General features: G+C 39.7%; 1 protein-coding gene across 1 annotated transcript in view; it reads left to right on the top strand.

Moving 5' to 3' along the window:
* LOC148878896 (myosin-9-like) overlaps positions 1-14,530 on the top strand; it is a 41,445-nt gene that overhangs the window by 13,734 nt on the left and 13,181 nt on the right. The window contains exon 25 of the mRNA XM_088960274.1: positions 11,328-11,467. Coding sequence (XP_088816400.1) covers positions 11,328-11,467 — 140 coding nt within the window. The remainder of the gene's footprint in view (positions 1-11,327; positions 11,468-14,530) is intronic.

Raw genomic sequence — 14,530 nt, 5'->3', positions numbered from 1 at the left:
AATAAATATGCATAACATTAGTTGAAAGGGGGCAAAGCACCCTAGCCAAAGGGGTAGGGGGCAAACCACTTTCTCTCCCCTTATCTTTTCTTCCCTCCCATTCCTTTCCTTTTCTTTCCTTTTCTCTTTTTTTCTTCTCTTTCTTTTTCTTTCCCTTCCCTTTCTTTTCCTTTCCTTTCCTTTCCTTTTTTTTTCTTTTTTTTATGCCTTTTTATATCAAATGTGCATGAGACACATGAGGCGTATGCCTCTAGCACTGGCATACACCTCAGGGTGTTTTGAGAGAGAAAGAGAGAGAGAGAGAGAGGTTGGTGTGTAGGATTATTAGACTCATGACGTCCAGTTCTTTTATATCTTCTTCTTTCTCATCATTCACAACAAGATGGTGTTAGAGCTACAAGAAGATTCTAATGATGATGAAGATGTTGATAATGATCAGATCTGTTGATCAACTCCAGACCTATATTCTTTTTCTGTTTATTCTTTCTTTTGCTGAAATACAATTATTAACAAAGAAGAAATAGAAGAACCGAGAGGGAAGAGGAGCGACGAGAGAGAAGAGAGAGGGGAGAAGAGAAGAGAAAGAGTTCGGGAGAAGAATATGTTCTGACAGCACTAGAATATGTTATTATATATAAGGCATCACTTAAAAGTAAGGGCAAAGACCCTTATGCCCTTGTAACACTTACAACTTATAAACATAATAAAAAAAGACTAAGGGGCTGTTTAGCAAGTATTTTTGGGAAGATCTTCTAGTAGCTTCGACAGTCAAAAGACCCGCGTTGAGCTTTTGCATGAAGATCTGAGCAGCTCGAAGCTAGTTTGGATACCATGTGTCTTTCCGTGTCTTTCCGCGTGAGAATAAAGTGAGAAAGACGTGAAAATCTCCATTTGGAGCTTCTCGAAATCAGCCCAAAATGGTCTTCTCACGTCTTTTCGGCACACCAATTTTTGGCGGCTAGATCTGTTACGAACCAAATGAAAAAGACTATGGTGAGGTCTGCCCGGCTTGTAAATAGCTGAAAGACTGCGTGGAAAGACATGCCAAACGGGGCCTAAGTTTTCTAACAAAACAAAGAAGAAGTAAACTAGATAGAATAAAGAGACTAAATTGACTAAATTATTCCAACACTCCCCCTCAAGTTGGGACATAGATGTCTGTCATGCCCAACTTGTCACAAAATCATTGTGCCACACGTGATGGAGACCCTTGGTGAAGTGAAAATGTCTGCAAGTTGTTCCCCTGAACTGACATAAGGAGTGCATACTTCTCCACTCACAAATTTTTCCCTAATAAAATGCTTGTCCACTTCAATATCTTTTGTCCTATCATGGAGGACTGGATTGGCAGCAATGTTGATAGCACTTTATTGTCACAATAGAGTGGCATAGGGCTGTTAACTACAAAGCCCAATTCACCTGACAAGTACTTTATCCACATGATTTCAGCAACTTCATGGGACATAGCTTTGTATTCTGCTTCAGCACTGGACCTAGCCACCACACTTTGTTTTTTACTTCTCCAGGTGACTAAGTTTCCTCCCACAAAGGTACAATACCCACTAGTAGATTTTTTGTCATTGATTGCCCTTGCCCAATCAGCATATGTATACACTTCAACTTTCAAATGCCCATATTTTTTAAATAACAAACCAGCCCCTTGGAACTTCTTGAGGTATTTGAGAATCCTTTATGCAGCTTCAAAGTGGGAAGTCTTGGGATTATGCATGAACTGACTAAGGACACCCACAACATAAGCAATGTCAAGTTTGGTCATAGACAAATATAAGAGTTTTCCTACAAGTCTCTGAAATTTCTTCACATCTTTCATAGCCTCAACTTGACTGTTACCCAGTTGATGATTTGGTTCAACGGGTGAATCAATTGGCTTCACTCCTAACTTGCATGTGTCTTCTAATAGATCTAGTACATATTTCCTTTGAGAAATAAAGATGTCGTTCTGAGAGCAGGTCACTTCAATAACAAGAAAATAACCTAAGGGGCCTAGATCTTTCACTTTAAATTGAGTGGCTAAGAATTTCTTTGGGTTCTGTATTTCAGCCTTCCAATCTCTTATGACCACTATGTCATCAACATACACAATTAGAGCTGCAATTTTCCCTTCACCTTTCTTCACAAACAGAGTATGATTTGATTGGTATTGTTTAAACCCCATTTGTTGTACAACCAAGTGAAACTTACTAAACCAGGTCCGAGGTGATTGTTTCAATCCATATAATGATTTTTTAACCTGCACACCTTCTGCTCATTACCTTTAGCACAAAACCCCAAAGGCTGAGTCATGTACACCTCCTCCTCTAAGTCACCATTCAAGAATGCATTTTTAATGTCCAATTGATGCAGTTCCCAGTCAAAATTAGCTACTAGTGAAAGAAGGGTTCTAATAGAGTTCATCTTGGCTACTGGATCAAAAGTCTCTGCATAATCTACTCCAAATACCTGTGTAAACCCTTTTGCCACCAATTTGACTTTGTACCTTTCTACCGTACCATCAACCTTATGCTTCACTACAAATACCCACTTGCATCCCACAGGTTTTTTTCCTTCAAGAAGATCCTCCAATTCCTAAGTGTCATTTTTGTGCAAGGCATTAATTTCTTCCTTCATTGCATCTGTCCATTCAAGTATGGATAAAGCTTCTACCACATTCTTAGGAATAAAAATGCTATCAATGGAGGAAAGAAAAGCACGATATGAAGGTGAGATATGATCGTAAGACACAAAGTGAGAGATAGGATGGTTAGTAGTACAAGATCTAACACCCTTTCTCTTAGCAATAGGAACATCAAGACCATCAATAACAGGAGGATCGATATCAAGGGGTTCAAGATATAAATGGGAACAAGTGTACCTAGTTGATGAGGATCTACCTCTAAAGAGTTTGACACGTCTGACATTGCAAATCATTCAATGACAAAGATTTAAATCACTCTAGAAACATAAACTTTAATGACTCAAAAGAAAGATGACCAAGACGACTATGCCATAAGTAGACATGACTTTCACTAGACGAACGCAAAGACTCTGTAGCCACAAGACCGGCTTTATTCTCCAACACATAGAGACCATCCACTATGCTTCCTCCAATCTTCCTCCCCGAGGTCAAATCCTGAAACACACAAGAGGAAGGAAAAAAGGTTACGGAACAATTCAAGGAGTGAGTAATACTGCTAATGGAAAGCAAATTAATAGGAAATTTAGGAACATGCAACACATTAAAAAGAGTAAGACCAAATAGAAGAGAAATGGTTCCTTGACTGGCTACAGTGGAGAATGACCCATCAACCAGTCTCACCTTATCTCTTCCCAAGAGAAGGTTATATGCCTGAAACAAATTTAACTTACTAATTATATGTTTGGAAGCTCCAGAGTCAATTATCCAAGGAGATTCAGAGGTATGAGATGACACATGGAAGGCAGTAGCAGGGTTACCTGATGTGGATGCAAAGGAGGTAGGTGGAGTATGGCTAGAATCCATCTGACGAAGTGTCCTACCATATAACTCCAAATGGTCACAAAAAAGTTAATAATCTCTTCCTTGGGATCAAGACCAGAGTGATGTTCCTAAGGTACCATGGGACTAGTCTCCTGAGATGCCGCATTTGTTGAGTTTTGTTTCTTCTGATTCTGCTGAGTTGGCTTCTTACTCTGATCGGATGTTGTTTCTTACTTAATTCCTGAGCCCACTTAGGCTTCCCATGGAGGCCCCAACATGTGTCTCTAGTGTGTTTGGACTTTTGACAATGAGTGCACCAAAGCTTGTATTTGTTATCCACCTTCTGCCAATCACCCTTCTTAGAAGAAAATCCCCCATTTCCACTTGTACTTCCTCGGGATGCTAATGCAACTAACTCCTCCTCTGCACCATTCATCATACTTCCCCTACTCTCTTCAGACTGAACTATGGCATAAACCTCTTGGACTGAAGGTAAGTCCTTACTTCCCAAGATTTGTACCTTGATAGACTCATATATAGGATTTAGCCCCAAAAGGAAAGCAAATACGCACTGTTGGGAGACAAGGGACTTGTAGGGCTTTTGCATCTTCATCACATTTCCGATCCACATTTTGATAATTGTCTAGTTCTTTCCAAATTGTTGTCAAATCTGAGTAAAACACTAAGAGACTTCTCTTCCCATGCTTGCAAGTGGATGATTCAGCTTGCAGTTGGTATATCTTTGCATGGTGCCTCTGTTCCGAATAAGTAGATTTAGCCTGTTCCCATATTTCACACGCTGTTTCAGCCCACGGGAAAGTCTTTCTTACTTGTGGCAGCATGGAAACCAACTTACCAAGAGCCACATCACCATACTATTCTCTTGGTCCCATCTGTCATGTTCGGCACTTCCAGTGTTGGGTTCCTTCACTTTACCATTAATATACTCTATTTTCCCCCTAGCAGTAATGTAGAGTTTAATTCCCCTAAATCATTCAAGGTAATTTAGTCTATCAAAGGGAATTACAGCCGTAGGCTCATGTCCAGCCCCCTGCTCACTCCGTTTTTTGACATCCAGAAATCCCAGAAGTTGCAGAATTTTCAGAGGACATGATTCTGATCACTAATCAACTTTAACACACACCCTAAGATCTCTCCTGACACACACACACACACACAAAAAAAAAAAAAAAAAAGTCCTAGAAACACCCAGAAGTGCAGCCCATATGCACACACTCCAGTCTGGACACAATCTGAACACAGATCAGCACCAAATTAGATTGCTTTCAGTGCAGTACAGAGTTAATAGTCATAGTCCACTGATCTTCCAGATCATCTAGACACACCAGCTGTGAGGAGAGATCATAAACAGTGTCATCACTCCAAAAAAAAAGGCAAAAAAACAGGTCACCCGTGACCTACATATGTTCCATCCTAAGTACAGGATCACACGATCCACAGAAAAGGAGGTCTGAACTTCACAGCCCCTCTTACAGCATTCGGATGTCTCAGTTCATAGGTCTTTTCTTGGTACACGACCAAGAGGAAAAGGAAAACAGATAAAAAAGTCTTCTGTATCAGTCGAAGGTTGCTTTCTTGATCTCAGTCTGGAGAAGACAGCAGAGGAAGAGAAAGAAAAAATCTTGTTCGATCTGCTCTCAAGCCCAATAGGATCGCTCTGATACCATATTAACAGAGAAGAAATAGAAGAACCAAGAGGGAAGAGGAGAGATGAGAGAGAAGAGAGGGGAGAGGAGAAGAGAAAGAGTTCGGGAGAAGAATACATTCTGGCGGTGCCAGAATATGTTATTATATATAGGGCATCACTTAAAAGTAAGGGAAAAGACCCTTGAGCACTTGTAACACTTACATCTTATAAACATAATAAAAAATACTAAGTTTTCTAACAGAACAAAGCAGAAATAAACTAGACAGAAAAAGAAACTAAATTGACTAAATTATTCCAACAACAATATTAATTGTTTTTGGCCAACCTTTTTCTTATCAGTAACAGAAAAAATCTTTTATTAATTCAGGAAAAAATTTACAATAATATGAATAGCCTCAGCTACCTCAAACTCTTAGGATAATAGCAATACCATATTCTTACAGTTACAGATGAGCCCAAAAACAATTCCCTCTATTGACCCCTTGCTTAGCAAAATAATCAGCTAAGCTGTTTACTGATCTAGGTACCCATTGCATATTTGCCTACATATCTTTTGAAAATCTTTTAAATTTCTTAGCCTCATTTCTGAAATACCATGGAACTTTATTGTTATCTTTCAGCCAGCTAATGATCACCTTTGAATCTCCTTCAACCACTAACTTCCCGATCCCTATCTCCATGCCTTTTGGACCCCAAATACAGCTGCCTTTAGTTCTGCACCCATTGAGTCCCCTCGCCCTATAGGCCCAGAATACAAGAACATCGATTTTCCTTCACTATTTCTTCTCACCCCTCCCATTCCAGCAGCACCCGGATTGCCAAGATAGCTCCCATCAAAATTCAACTTGAAAAAATCACCCATTGGTGGTTCCCAGATTACCATTTGTTTCTTCTTATCTGAAGATGAAGATTTTTGGCCAACCTTCATTTATTTCTTCTTTGGCTTTTGGAGTCTTGGGATTTCAATCAACATTTGGAGTTATTGGATATGATTGTGCTACAAACAGAAATTCTAAAATTTACTATTGATAGTAATTTATTTTACTAAAAATAATAATTATGTGCTTTTAGTTGTATTATTTTTTGTTTGCTTGTTTTTTAAGGATTTTTAGAGCATTCTTCAGAATTTTGTGATGGCTATGAAGCTATCCTAGAGATTTCTCCAAAAAAAATATCCAAGAAATATCAGATATCAGCTTCAATCTTGATTGTGGCCACTAGGGCCTGTTTTCTAGGTGGCACTCAGACATTGATTGATCACCTACAATTTTTTATAGAGGTAGGAAGTTTTTTTTATCAATAACAGAATTTCATTAAAATATAAAAAAATAATTACATGGATAGTAGAGATAAACTTCTTAACTCTCCACAAAGAAATTTTCTATTACAACTGAACCCAAAACAAGTTATTTCTCCCCACCCCTTGTTTTGCTAATACATCGGCAAACCCATTAGTAGTTCTTTTGATCCAACTTAATTTCATATCCATATTTTGTGTCAACCACTTGAATCTCTTCTTTTCATTATTAAAAACCCAAATCCATTTCCTTCCTTTTGCAACCACTCTATTAATAGCTTTGAATCACCTTCTATAATCATCTTTCTTATGTTTCATGTCCTTTGCCTTTTGCAGTTCCTCCATGACATCCATAACCTCAGTCCTTAAAGAGTCACCTACTCCAATTGGGCCTGAAAATAGACCAATAATTCTGCCTTCACTATCTCTAAATCTAAACACCCCTCCAATACCAAAGGGATCCGGGTTACCTACACTACTCCCATCAAAGTTCAACTTGATATGGTCACTCATTGGTGGGGGCTAAGTAGGGCTAGTATTGGACTTATGACAATCAGAACTAGCCACTTCCTTCCAATTTTTCATGATGTCACCTGTTGAGAAATCAGTTGACATCTCCATAGACTTAACCCAATGAACCACTCTCACCATGATGGTTTCAATGACAGCCTCTCTGGTTCTTACCTTGCCTGAAAACAGTCTTGAATTCCTTTCTTCCCAAATGGTCCAGCCCACTGCAACGCTAACACATTTCCATAACACTCAACCCCTTTTCTTTGGCCACCTCAAGAAAGTAGAAGCAAACAAGCTTTGCACATTAATCAGGAGAGACCACCTGCACCCAAGCAACAAGAAAAACCACTCCCAAATAAAAGTTACAAAGGGGTAGGAGATGAATAAGTGAAAGAAAGAATAAGTGAAAGAAAGTTTCTCCATTAGCCTTACACATAACACACCATGAGGGGATAAGCACCAATTAGTTCTTTTCCTTTGGAGTAAATTGCAAAAATTAATTTTTTCCAGGAAGACATTTCCATAAGCACTGATGTGGACGCCGACAGCAGCAATAGTAATTTAGTGTTCTCAGCAGCAGTAATTTAGTGTTCTCATCCTATCTTATCTATTCAGTATTCTTATCTTATCTGCTTTCAGTAGTAGGGATTAGTAGGAGCCTTATCTATTCAGTGTTCTTATCTTATCAGTTCAGTAGTATGGATTAGTAGGGAGTCTTATCTTATCTTATCAGTTCAGTAGGATAGATTAGTAGGGAGTCTTCCTAATTAGCAAGGAGTCTTCCTAAAATTAAGACTCTTATCTCTTGTAATCTCCTATTTAAGGAGCTGAGAATATTGAATAAAAATCATCAAAATTTTCAGTCAAGAAAGAGAGCAGAGGAGAGTTAGGTGATTTCTTGGACAAATCACCATTAAGGCGCCAAGATAGGTAAATCAAGAAAAGGGAGGAACAAGGGAAAATAGGAGGTTTTCCCCGTGGACCGACCCGTGACGAGATCCTATTCCCGGGCCCATAACATTTGGTATCAGAGCAAGGCGTCATGGGAGACTTTGAGCAATTGACGTCTAGGGTTCATGATCTGGAGCACAAACTCATGGAAAACAGCAAGGAGGTGCGCGAGATCAAGGATGACATCCAAGAATTAAGGCACTTGATGGAGTTGTACTTTTCCAGCAAGGAAAGGAACTCGGAAGGGGCTGCAACCACAACCGGCCGCCAACCAGACATGGCAGAATCGTCCGGTGAGCAGCAGGTCGTTGCCCTAGCGCAGGTTAGCAACACCCAGAATGTTCCGATTAAGTAGGAATCCGGTGTCATCGAGGATACATCGACGAGAGTTCAAAGAAGAATAAGAGCAACTACTCCAAGGTCGTCATCGTTGGTGAAGGAGCTTGTATGCCTCATGTTGCAGCTGCAAATGTTGCAAAATAGTGTTTGTTAACAGCAATCAGATCAGATCCTATGGCTGCACATATATGGGTGAATCTTGCTAATGCATACTATTTGGTTGGTGATCATAGAAGTGCTGGAAAGTGCCTGGAGAAGGCAGCAAAACTGGAGCCTAATTGCATGTCAACTCGATATGCTGTTGCGCTTCATCGTATCAAGGATGAAGAAAGGTCTCAAGATCCCATCGAACAACTTTCATGGGCTGCGAATGAAATGGCTTCAATACTCAGAGAAGGGGACTCTGCAACAATTGAGCTTTGGATAGCATGGGTAGGACTTGCCATGGTTCACAAGGCTCAGCAAGAAATTGCAGCAACGTTTGAAACTGGACATAATGATTTGACGGAAGTGGAAGAGCGAGCTTTGTACGCACTAAAGCAGGCAATAGATGAGGATCCAAATGATGCAGTTCAGTGGCACCAGCTTGGCCTTCACAATCTTTGTACTCTACAGTTCAAGACATCTCAAAAGCACCTTAAGTTTGCAGTTGCCCGCGACAAAGAATGCAGCTATGCATGGTCAAATCTTGGTATCTCTCTGCAGTTGTCTGAGGATGAACCCTCTTCATTGGAACCCGATCTAGGAGGGCAAAATCATTCCACCTATCCGGGATTCCTTTGACTGTGTTTCAAGACAACCATCCTGAATTCGAGCTTGAGGACAAGCTCGTAGTCCAGGAGGGGAGTAATGATGTGGATGCCGGCAGCAACAATAGTAATTTAGTGCTCTCAGCAGCAATAATTTAGTGTTCTCATCCTAACTTATCTATTCAGTATTCTTATCTTATCTGCTTTCAGTAGTAGGGATTAGTAGGAGTCTTATCTATTCGGTGTTCTTATCTTATCAGTTCAATAGTATGGATTAGTAGGGAGTCTTATCTTATCTTATCAGTTCAGTAGGATAGATTAAGGGAGTCTTATCTTATCTTATCTTATCTTATCAGTTCAGTAGGATAGATTAAGGGAGTCTTATCTTATCTTATCTTATCTTATCAGTTCAGTAGGATAGATTAGTAGGGAGTCTTCCTAATTAGCAAGGAGTCTTCCTAAAAGTAGGACTCTTATCTCTTGTAATCTCCTATTTAAGGAGCTGAGAATATTGAATAAAAATCATCGAAAATTTCAGTCAAGAAAGAGAGCAGAGGAGAGCTAGGTGATTTCTTGGACAAATCACCATTAAGGCGCCAAGATAGGTAAATCAAGAAAAGGGAGGAACAAGGGAAAACAGGAGGTTTTCCTCGTGGACCGACCCGTGACGAGATCCTATTCCCGGGCCCATAACAAGCACGAATTTGTTTTTTGAACTTATACCTGCCCTACTTTAGGGTGTCAGTTCATGGTCTATTGACTGGTATTTGGTGGAGATGTTATTATTACTATGGAAATTAAAGCCTCTTGAGTTATATGTCCTTTGGGGTTGATTCCAAGGGCACACTTGTTTTGAATGTTACTAGGAAGAATTCAAATATCTAGAGAAACATTGGATCTGAACATTTGTTTTGGTTGAAGATCCTTGGTGATGTGTGTTGTTGAATTCATCATCATCATCCATGCCTTATCCCAACTATATGGGGTTGGCTACATGAATCCTATTTCACCAATCCATTCTATTTAAAGCCATATCCACTATTAAATTATTAGTGTTTAAATCACTTCTCACTACTACCCATGTCCTTGTTCTACCTCAAGCTCTTCTAGCCCCTTCAATGTATAACGAATCACTTCTTCTACCTAGCGCAGTTGATGGTCTTCTATGCACGTTTCCAAACCATCTTAGTCTACTCTCTTTCTCATTTTATCACCTATCGGAGCTACTCTTAGGTTCGTACGGATAACTTCATTCATAATCCTATTTTCCACTCGTCCATCTTATCATTCGCATTTCTTCTACATTCATTTTTCTGGACGTGTTGTTTCTTGACCAGCTAACACTCTGCTCCATTCAACATAGCTGGCCTTACGACTGTTTTATAGAATTTTCCTTTTAATCTAAGTGGTATTCACCAATCACATAAAAACCCAGATGCACCCCTCCATGTTTCCCATCCTGCTCTAATTCTTTGGGTGACATCCTCCTCAATCTCTACCTTGTTATGAATTATTGAACCAAGGTACTGGAAATGGTCCCATTGAGTTATCCCTTGGTCCCTAATCCTAAGTGTACCTTGATTTACACTCCTATTATTACTAAATTTACATGTCATATACTCTATTTTAGTCCTTATTTTAAAACCTCTTGTTTCTAAGGCATTTGTCCAATAAGCTTAACTTTGCTTTTAATCCTTCATAGTTTCATTAATTAAAACAATGTCATCCACAAAAAAAATACACCATAGAACTTCATCCTGAATATGTGTGTTGTTGAATTGTTCAAGTGTTTTTCAGCACCAAGATTCATTGTACCCTTTACATTTTTTGTGATTTTTTTCGAAAGGATAAGAGTTTTCATTAAGAAGGAATATTTATCATGTTTTAGGGATGTTAGCATAGGGTGTTTTACACTAGATCGTTGCCTTCCAACTAATGGAGGGTGCTAATGTAATTTTACCTACATTATTGAGATCTAATATAAAGGTATTTCGTGTGGCGTGGATCTCACACTCTTGTGCCCTAATTCTTTCTCTCATTCTTTCTTCCTTTTCTATTATTCTTTAACGTCGAAATCACTACTTGGTATCAGAGCCAAGTATCAATTCATAGACACCATCAGAAAACATCTTGCTGCTCTTCAAAGTTGGTAGAAGAAGACTGCTGACACCACCAAATGGAATTAAGTTATAGTCATTTCAGTGGTTCACGTACCATAAGCAACTTATCAAATCATGAGCAGGATTTTTTCTCTTTTTGGCATTTTTATCTTCACCAGAGAATATGCTTCCCAGCATGGCATTCCTTTGATCTTATTTTGGTTGATATTGACTTGGGGTTTATCCCTCCCAGGACTTGTTGCAATCAGAAAAGGAAAGGGCTGATGATTTTGAAAAGAAATGTGCTGAAGCTCAAGAATCAAGTGAAGAAAAACATAAGAATTTGAGTGAAACAGAAGGAAAAGTTAATCAGCTTCAGGAATCTTTAAGCAGGTAATATAATCTTGTTACAATCTTTACCCTCATGTGAGATTTATCCAACTATTTGGAGTACATAGTATAGATCTATGATAATATTATCCTGTTATTGTTGATTTCTTAATTTAACTGGATTACATCCTTCAATACGTTAGAATATTATTTATTGTATTTGTTTCATGGTTATTAGCATAATACATGTATTGCTTACCAGAGAGGGGCAGCAAAGCCGCTATGTTGATATGTGATATTTATTTTAACAAAAACGTATCTGCTACTGATATATTTGCACTTACAATTATACTGCGTGTAAGATGAGAAGTGTAGAGAACACTGGTGTGGGCCCCACAGCTGTGGTCCCCACTGTGTTCATAGGACAGTATGTGCAATTATTTGTTTCAGTCATGTTAGTGTTAGTTGGTGGTCAGATTGTTATTTCAGTTGTTATTTATTTCAGTTTGTTATTTGCTTTATTTGTCATGTAAGTATTAAGGCAGATCTGATATTTCATCTATGTACTGAACATAACCTATAAATAGTAAGAGAGTGGCGGCGGCAGATCAATTGGTGAATCTGTCCCTCCTTTCAAACCTTTGTGTTCTCCTGTTCTTCTCCTCTATTTTCTTCTTTTTCTTACTTTTCCTCTACCTTTTCTAATCTGAAATCCATTAGGATCAATGCTGATTGTAGTCTTGATCGCCTACTTGGTATCAGAACCTATCTAGGGTTTCTCATGTGAGTCTAGTCCAGCCGACCACATGAGAACTATCTAGGGCTGGAAGTTTATAAAGAAGTGTTCATTGGCTGATTCTTGGAGGTTACCAGAAGAGTTTAGCAGCTGTTCGAAGACTTGGCACGGCTTGCAGAGTGTTGGTAATCAGGAAGAATCAGAGAAGGCTAGGGTTCAGGCAACGTTGGAAGGTAGCGAACAGAATTCTCTGGGTAAGTCTTATTTATTTTCTATAGATTGCTATCAGTCAAGATAGGTTGGACCTATCTAGAAGGAGCGGCCGAACTGTTCTAGGGTTTTTTCTCAGAGGTGATCTATTCTAGGTTTTGACATTAACCCTATGGCAAGACCTAACTGTTGGACTGAACTTTTTTATCTTCTTGGAAAGTGTTTGTTTTAAGGGTTTTCTCTCAGAGGTGATCAGTTTTTAGGGTTTCACATACCCCTTGGAAAGTGCGGCTGAGCACTTATTTCAGACCTACAATTAAAACCCTAATTCTGTTCCAGCATCTCAGATTGCCCTCTAAGCTGGTTTCAGACCTGTCTCTTGGTTCCGAGCTCTTTTAGGGGGTGAAAACTTGTACGGACTGCTTGGTACTGTGATTGCCGATTGGTATTATATCAGATTTACACCGGTTTCATGCATATACTATGATTGCCGATTGGTTTCAGATCAGACCTCCACTAGTTTCATGCATATACTGTGATTACAGATTGGTTTCAGATCAGATCTGCATTGATTCCATACTGATTTCTGATTGTGATCGACTGCTCAAGTGTTGTTTTCTGTTGTAGTAACCCTAATAGTTCGTAACTACTGATTCTTAACCAAGAATGGAGTTTAAAAATCAGGGAGAAGATAGTTTTGGGAACAGTAGTTATGGTAGTGTATCTGAAACTGGGTTTCAGATTACAACTGTGAGATTTGACGAGTCAAACTACTTAGAATGGGCCCAATCAGCCATGATGGCTATTGGGGGAAGGGGAAAACTAGGTTACTTCTTGGGAGATGTGAAAGAACCTTCCAAGGAGGATCCAATGTATACCAAGTGGGTTCAAGAGAACTACTTGGTTATGACATGGCTGTGTAACTCTATGCAGCCACATATAAGTCAAAATTACTTGTGGGCAAAGACAGCCAAGGAGATATGGGATGTTATGAAAGAAACCTATTCCCAACCCCTTAACGTTGCCAAAGCCTATGAACTGAAGTGTGAAGTGAATAGTCTTAAACAAGGAGAGAAATCAGTTTCTGTCTACTTCTCTACCTTGAAATCCCTGTGGCATAAAATTGATCATCTAGAGACTCTTGAGTGGGAAAGTCCCAAAGATGCACAGACTTATAGAAAGCAAGTCAAGACGAATAGGGTATTTGAATTTCTGGCTAGCCTGAATTCAGATTATGACATTGTGAGGCAACAGATACTGACTAGAGATAGTGTGACCCTCTCTCAAGCATACTCCCTGGTGCATAGTGAAGAGACTAGGAGAAAAGTTATGATGCAACCTCAGCCCTTTTCCCCAGTCGTGGCAGCTGTTAAACCTAAGGGGGGATACAGAAAGGGACAAGAAGAAGGAAGACAAACGGGATCTGGTATGTGAACATTGCAAGAAACCCAAGCATACAAAAGATACTTGTTGGAAGCTGCACCCCCATTTGGTCCCAGCAAAACTGAGAAATAAGAAGCGTAATGCTCATGTGGTTGTGAATACTGATTCAGCATCCTCGTCAAGCACAAAAGGCACTCTGTTATGCACAAACTCAAAAGGGTTATTGCTGCTATGATCCTGTTTCCGGGAGGAAGTTTGTCTCCATGGATGTCACCTTCTTTGAGGAGACACCCTATTATCCTAGGGTTTCTCCTCAGGGGGAGAGCAATGAGAGTGGGGATTTGGGTCTTTTTCCTCAGGGGGAGCTCAGTGAGAGTGGGGTGAACACATCTGAGGTTGTTCCTTTACCTATTCCATTGGGTGATGATGAAGGCTGTAATGGTGAGGGTAGTCAAAGGGGTCAGGAGTTGAAAGTCTATCATAGGCGATGCAGGCAGGTTGATCCCGGTCATCGGTAGTCCAGGCTAGCTCTAGTTCTTTCTACGGCTCCAGATCCAGGTATTACAGTCCCAAGGCCCACTGAGACTCCTTCCACTGTTGCCACTTCCCCTCCTATAGATGACCTTGACCTCCCTATTGCCGTTTGTAAAGGGAAACGACATTGCACCACATCTACAGCTCACTGCATTTCCCAGTTTTTATCCTATGGTTGCCTATCTCCCTCTTACAGGTCCTATCTCACTTCATTGCCAATGTCCCTATTCCCAGAACAGTGCAAAAAGCCTTATCAGTTCTAG

Source organism: Nelumbo lutea, chromosome 1 (genome assembly GCF_056320005.1).
Source record: "Nelumbo lutea isolate HS-2025 chromosome 1, American lotus-T2T, whole genome shotgun sequence".
NCBI classification, from domain to species: Eukaryota; Viridiplantae; Streptophyta; class Magnoliopsida; order Proteales; family Nelumbonaceae; genus Nelumbo; species Nelumbo lutea.
This window is presented reverse-complemented; position numbering and strand designations above follow the sequence as displayed.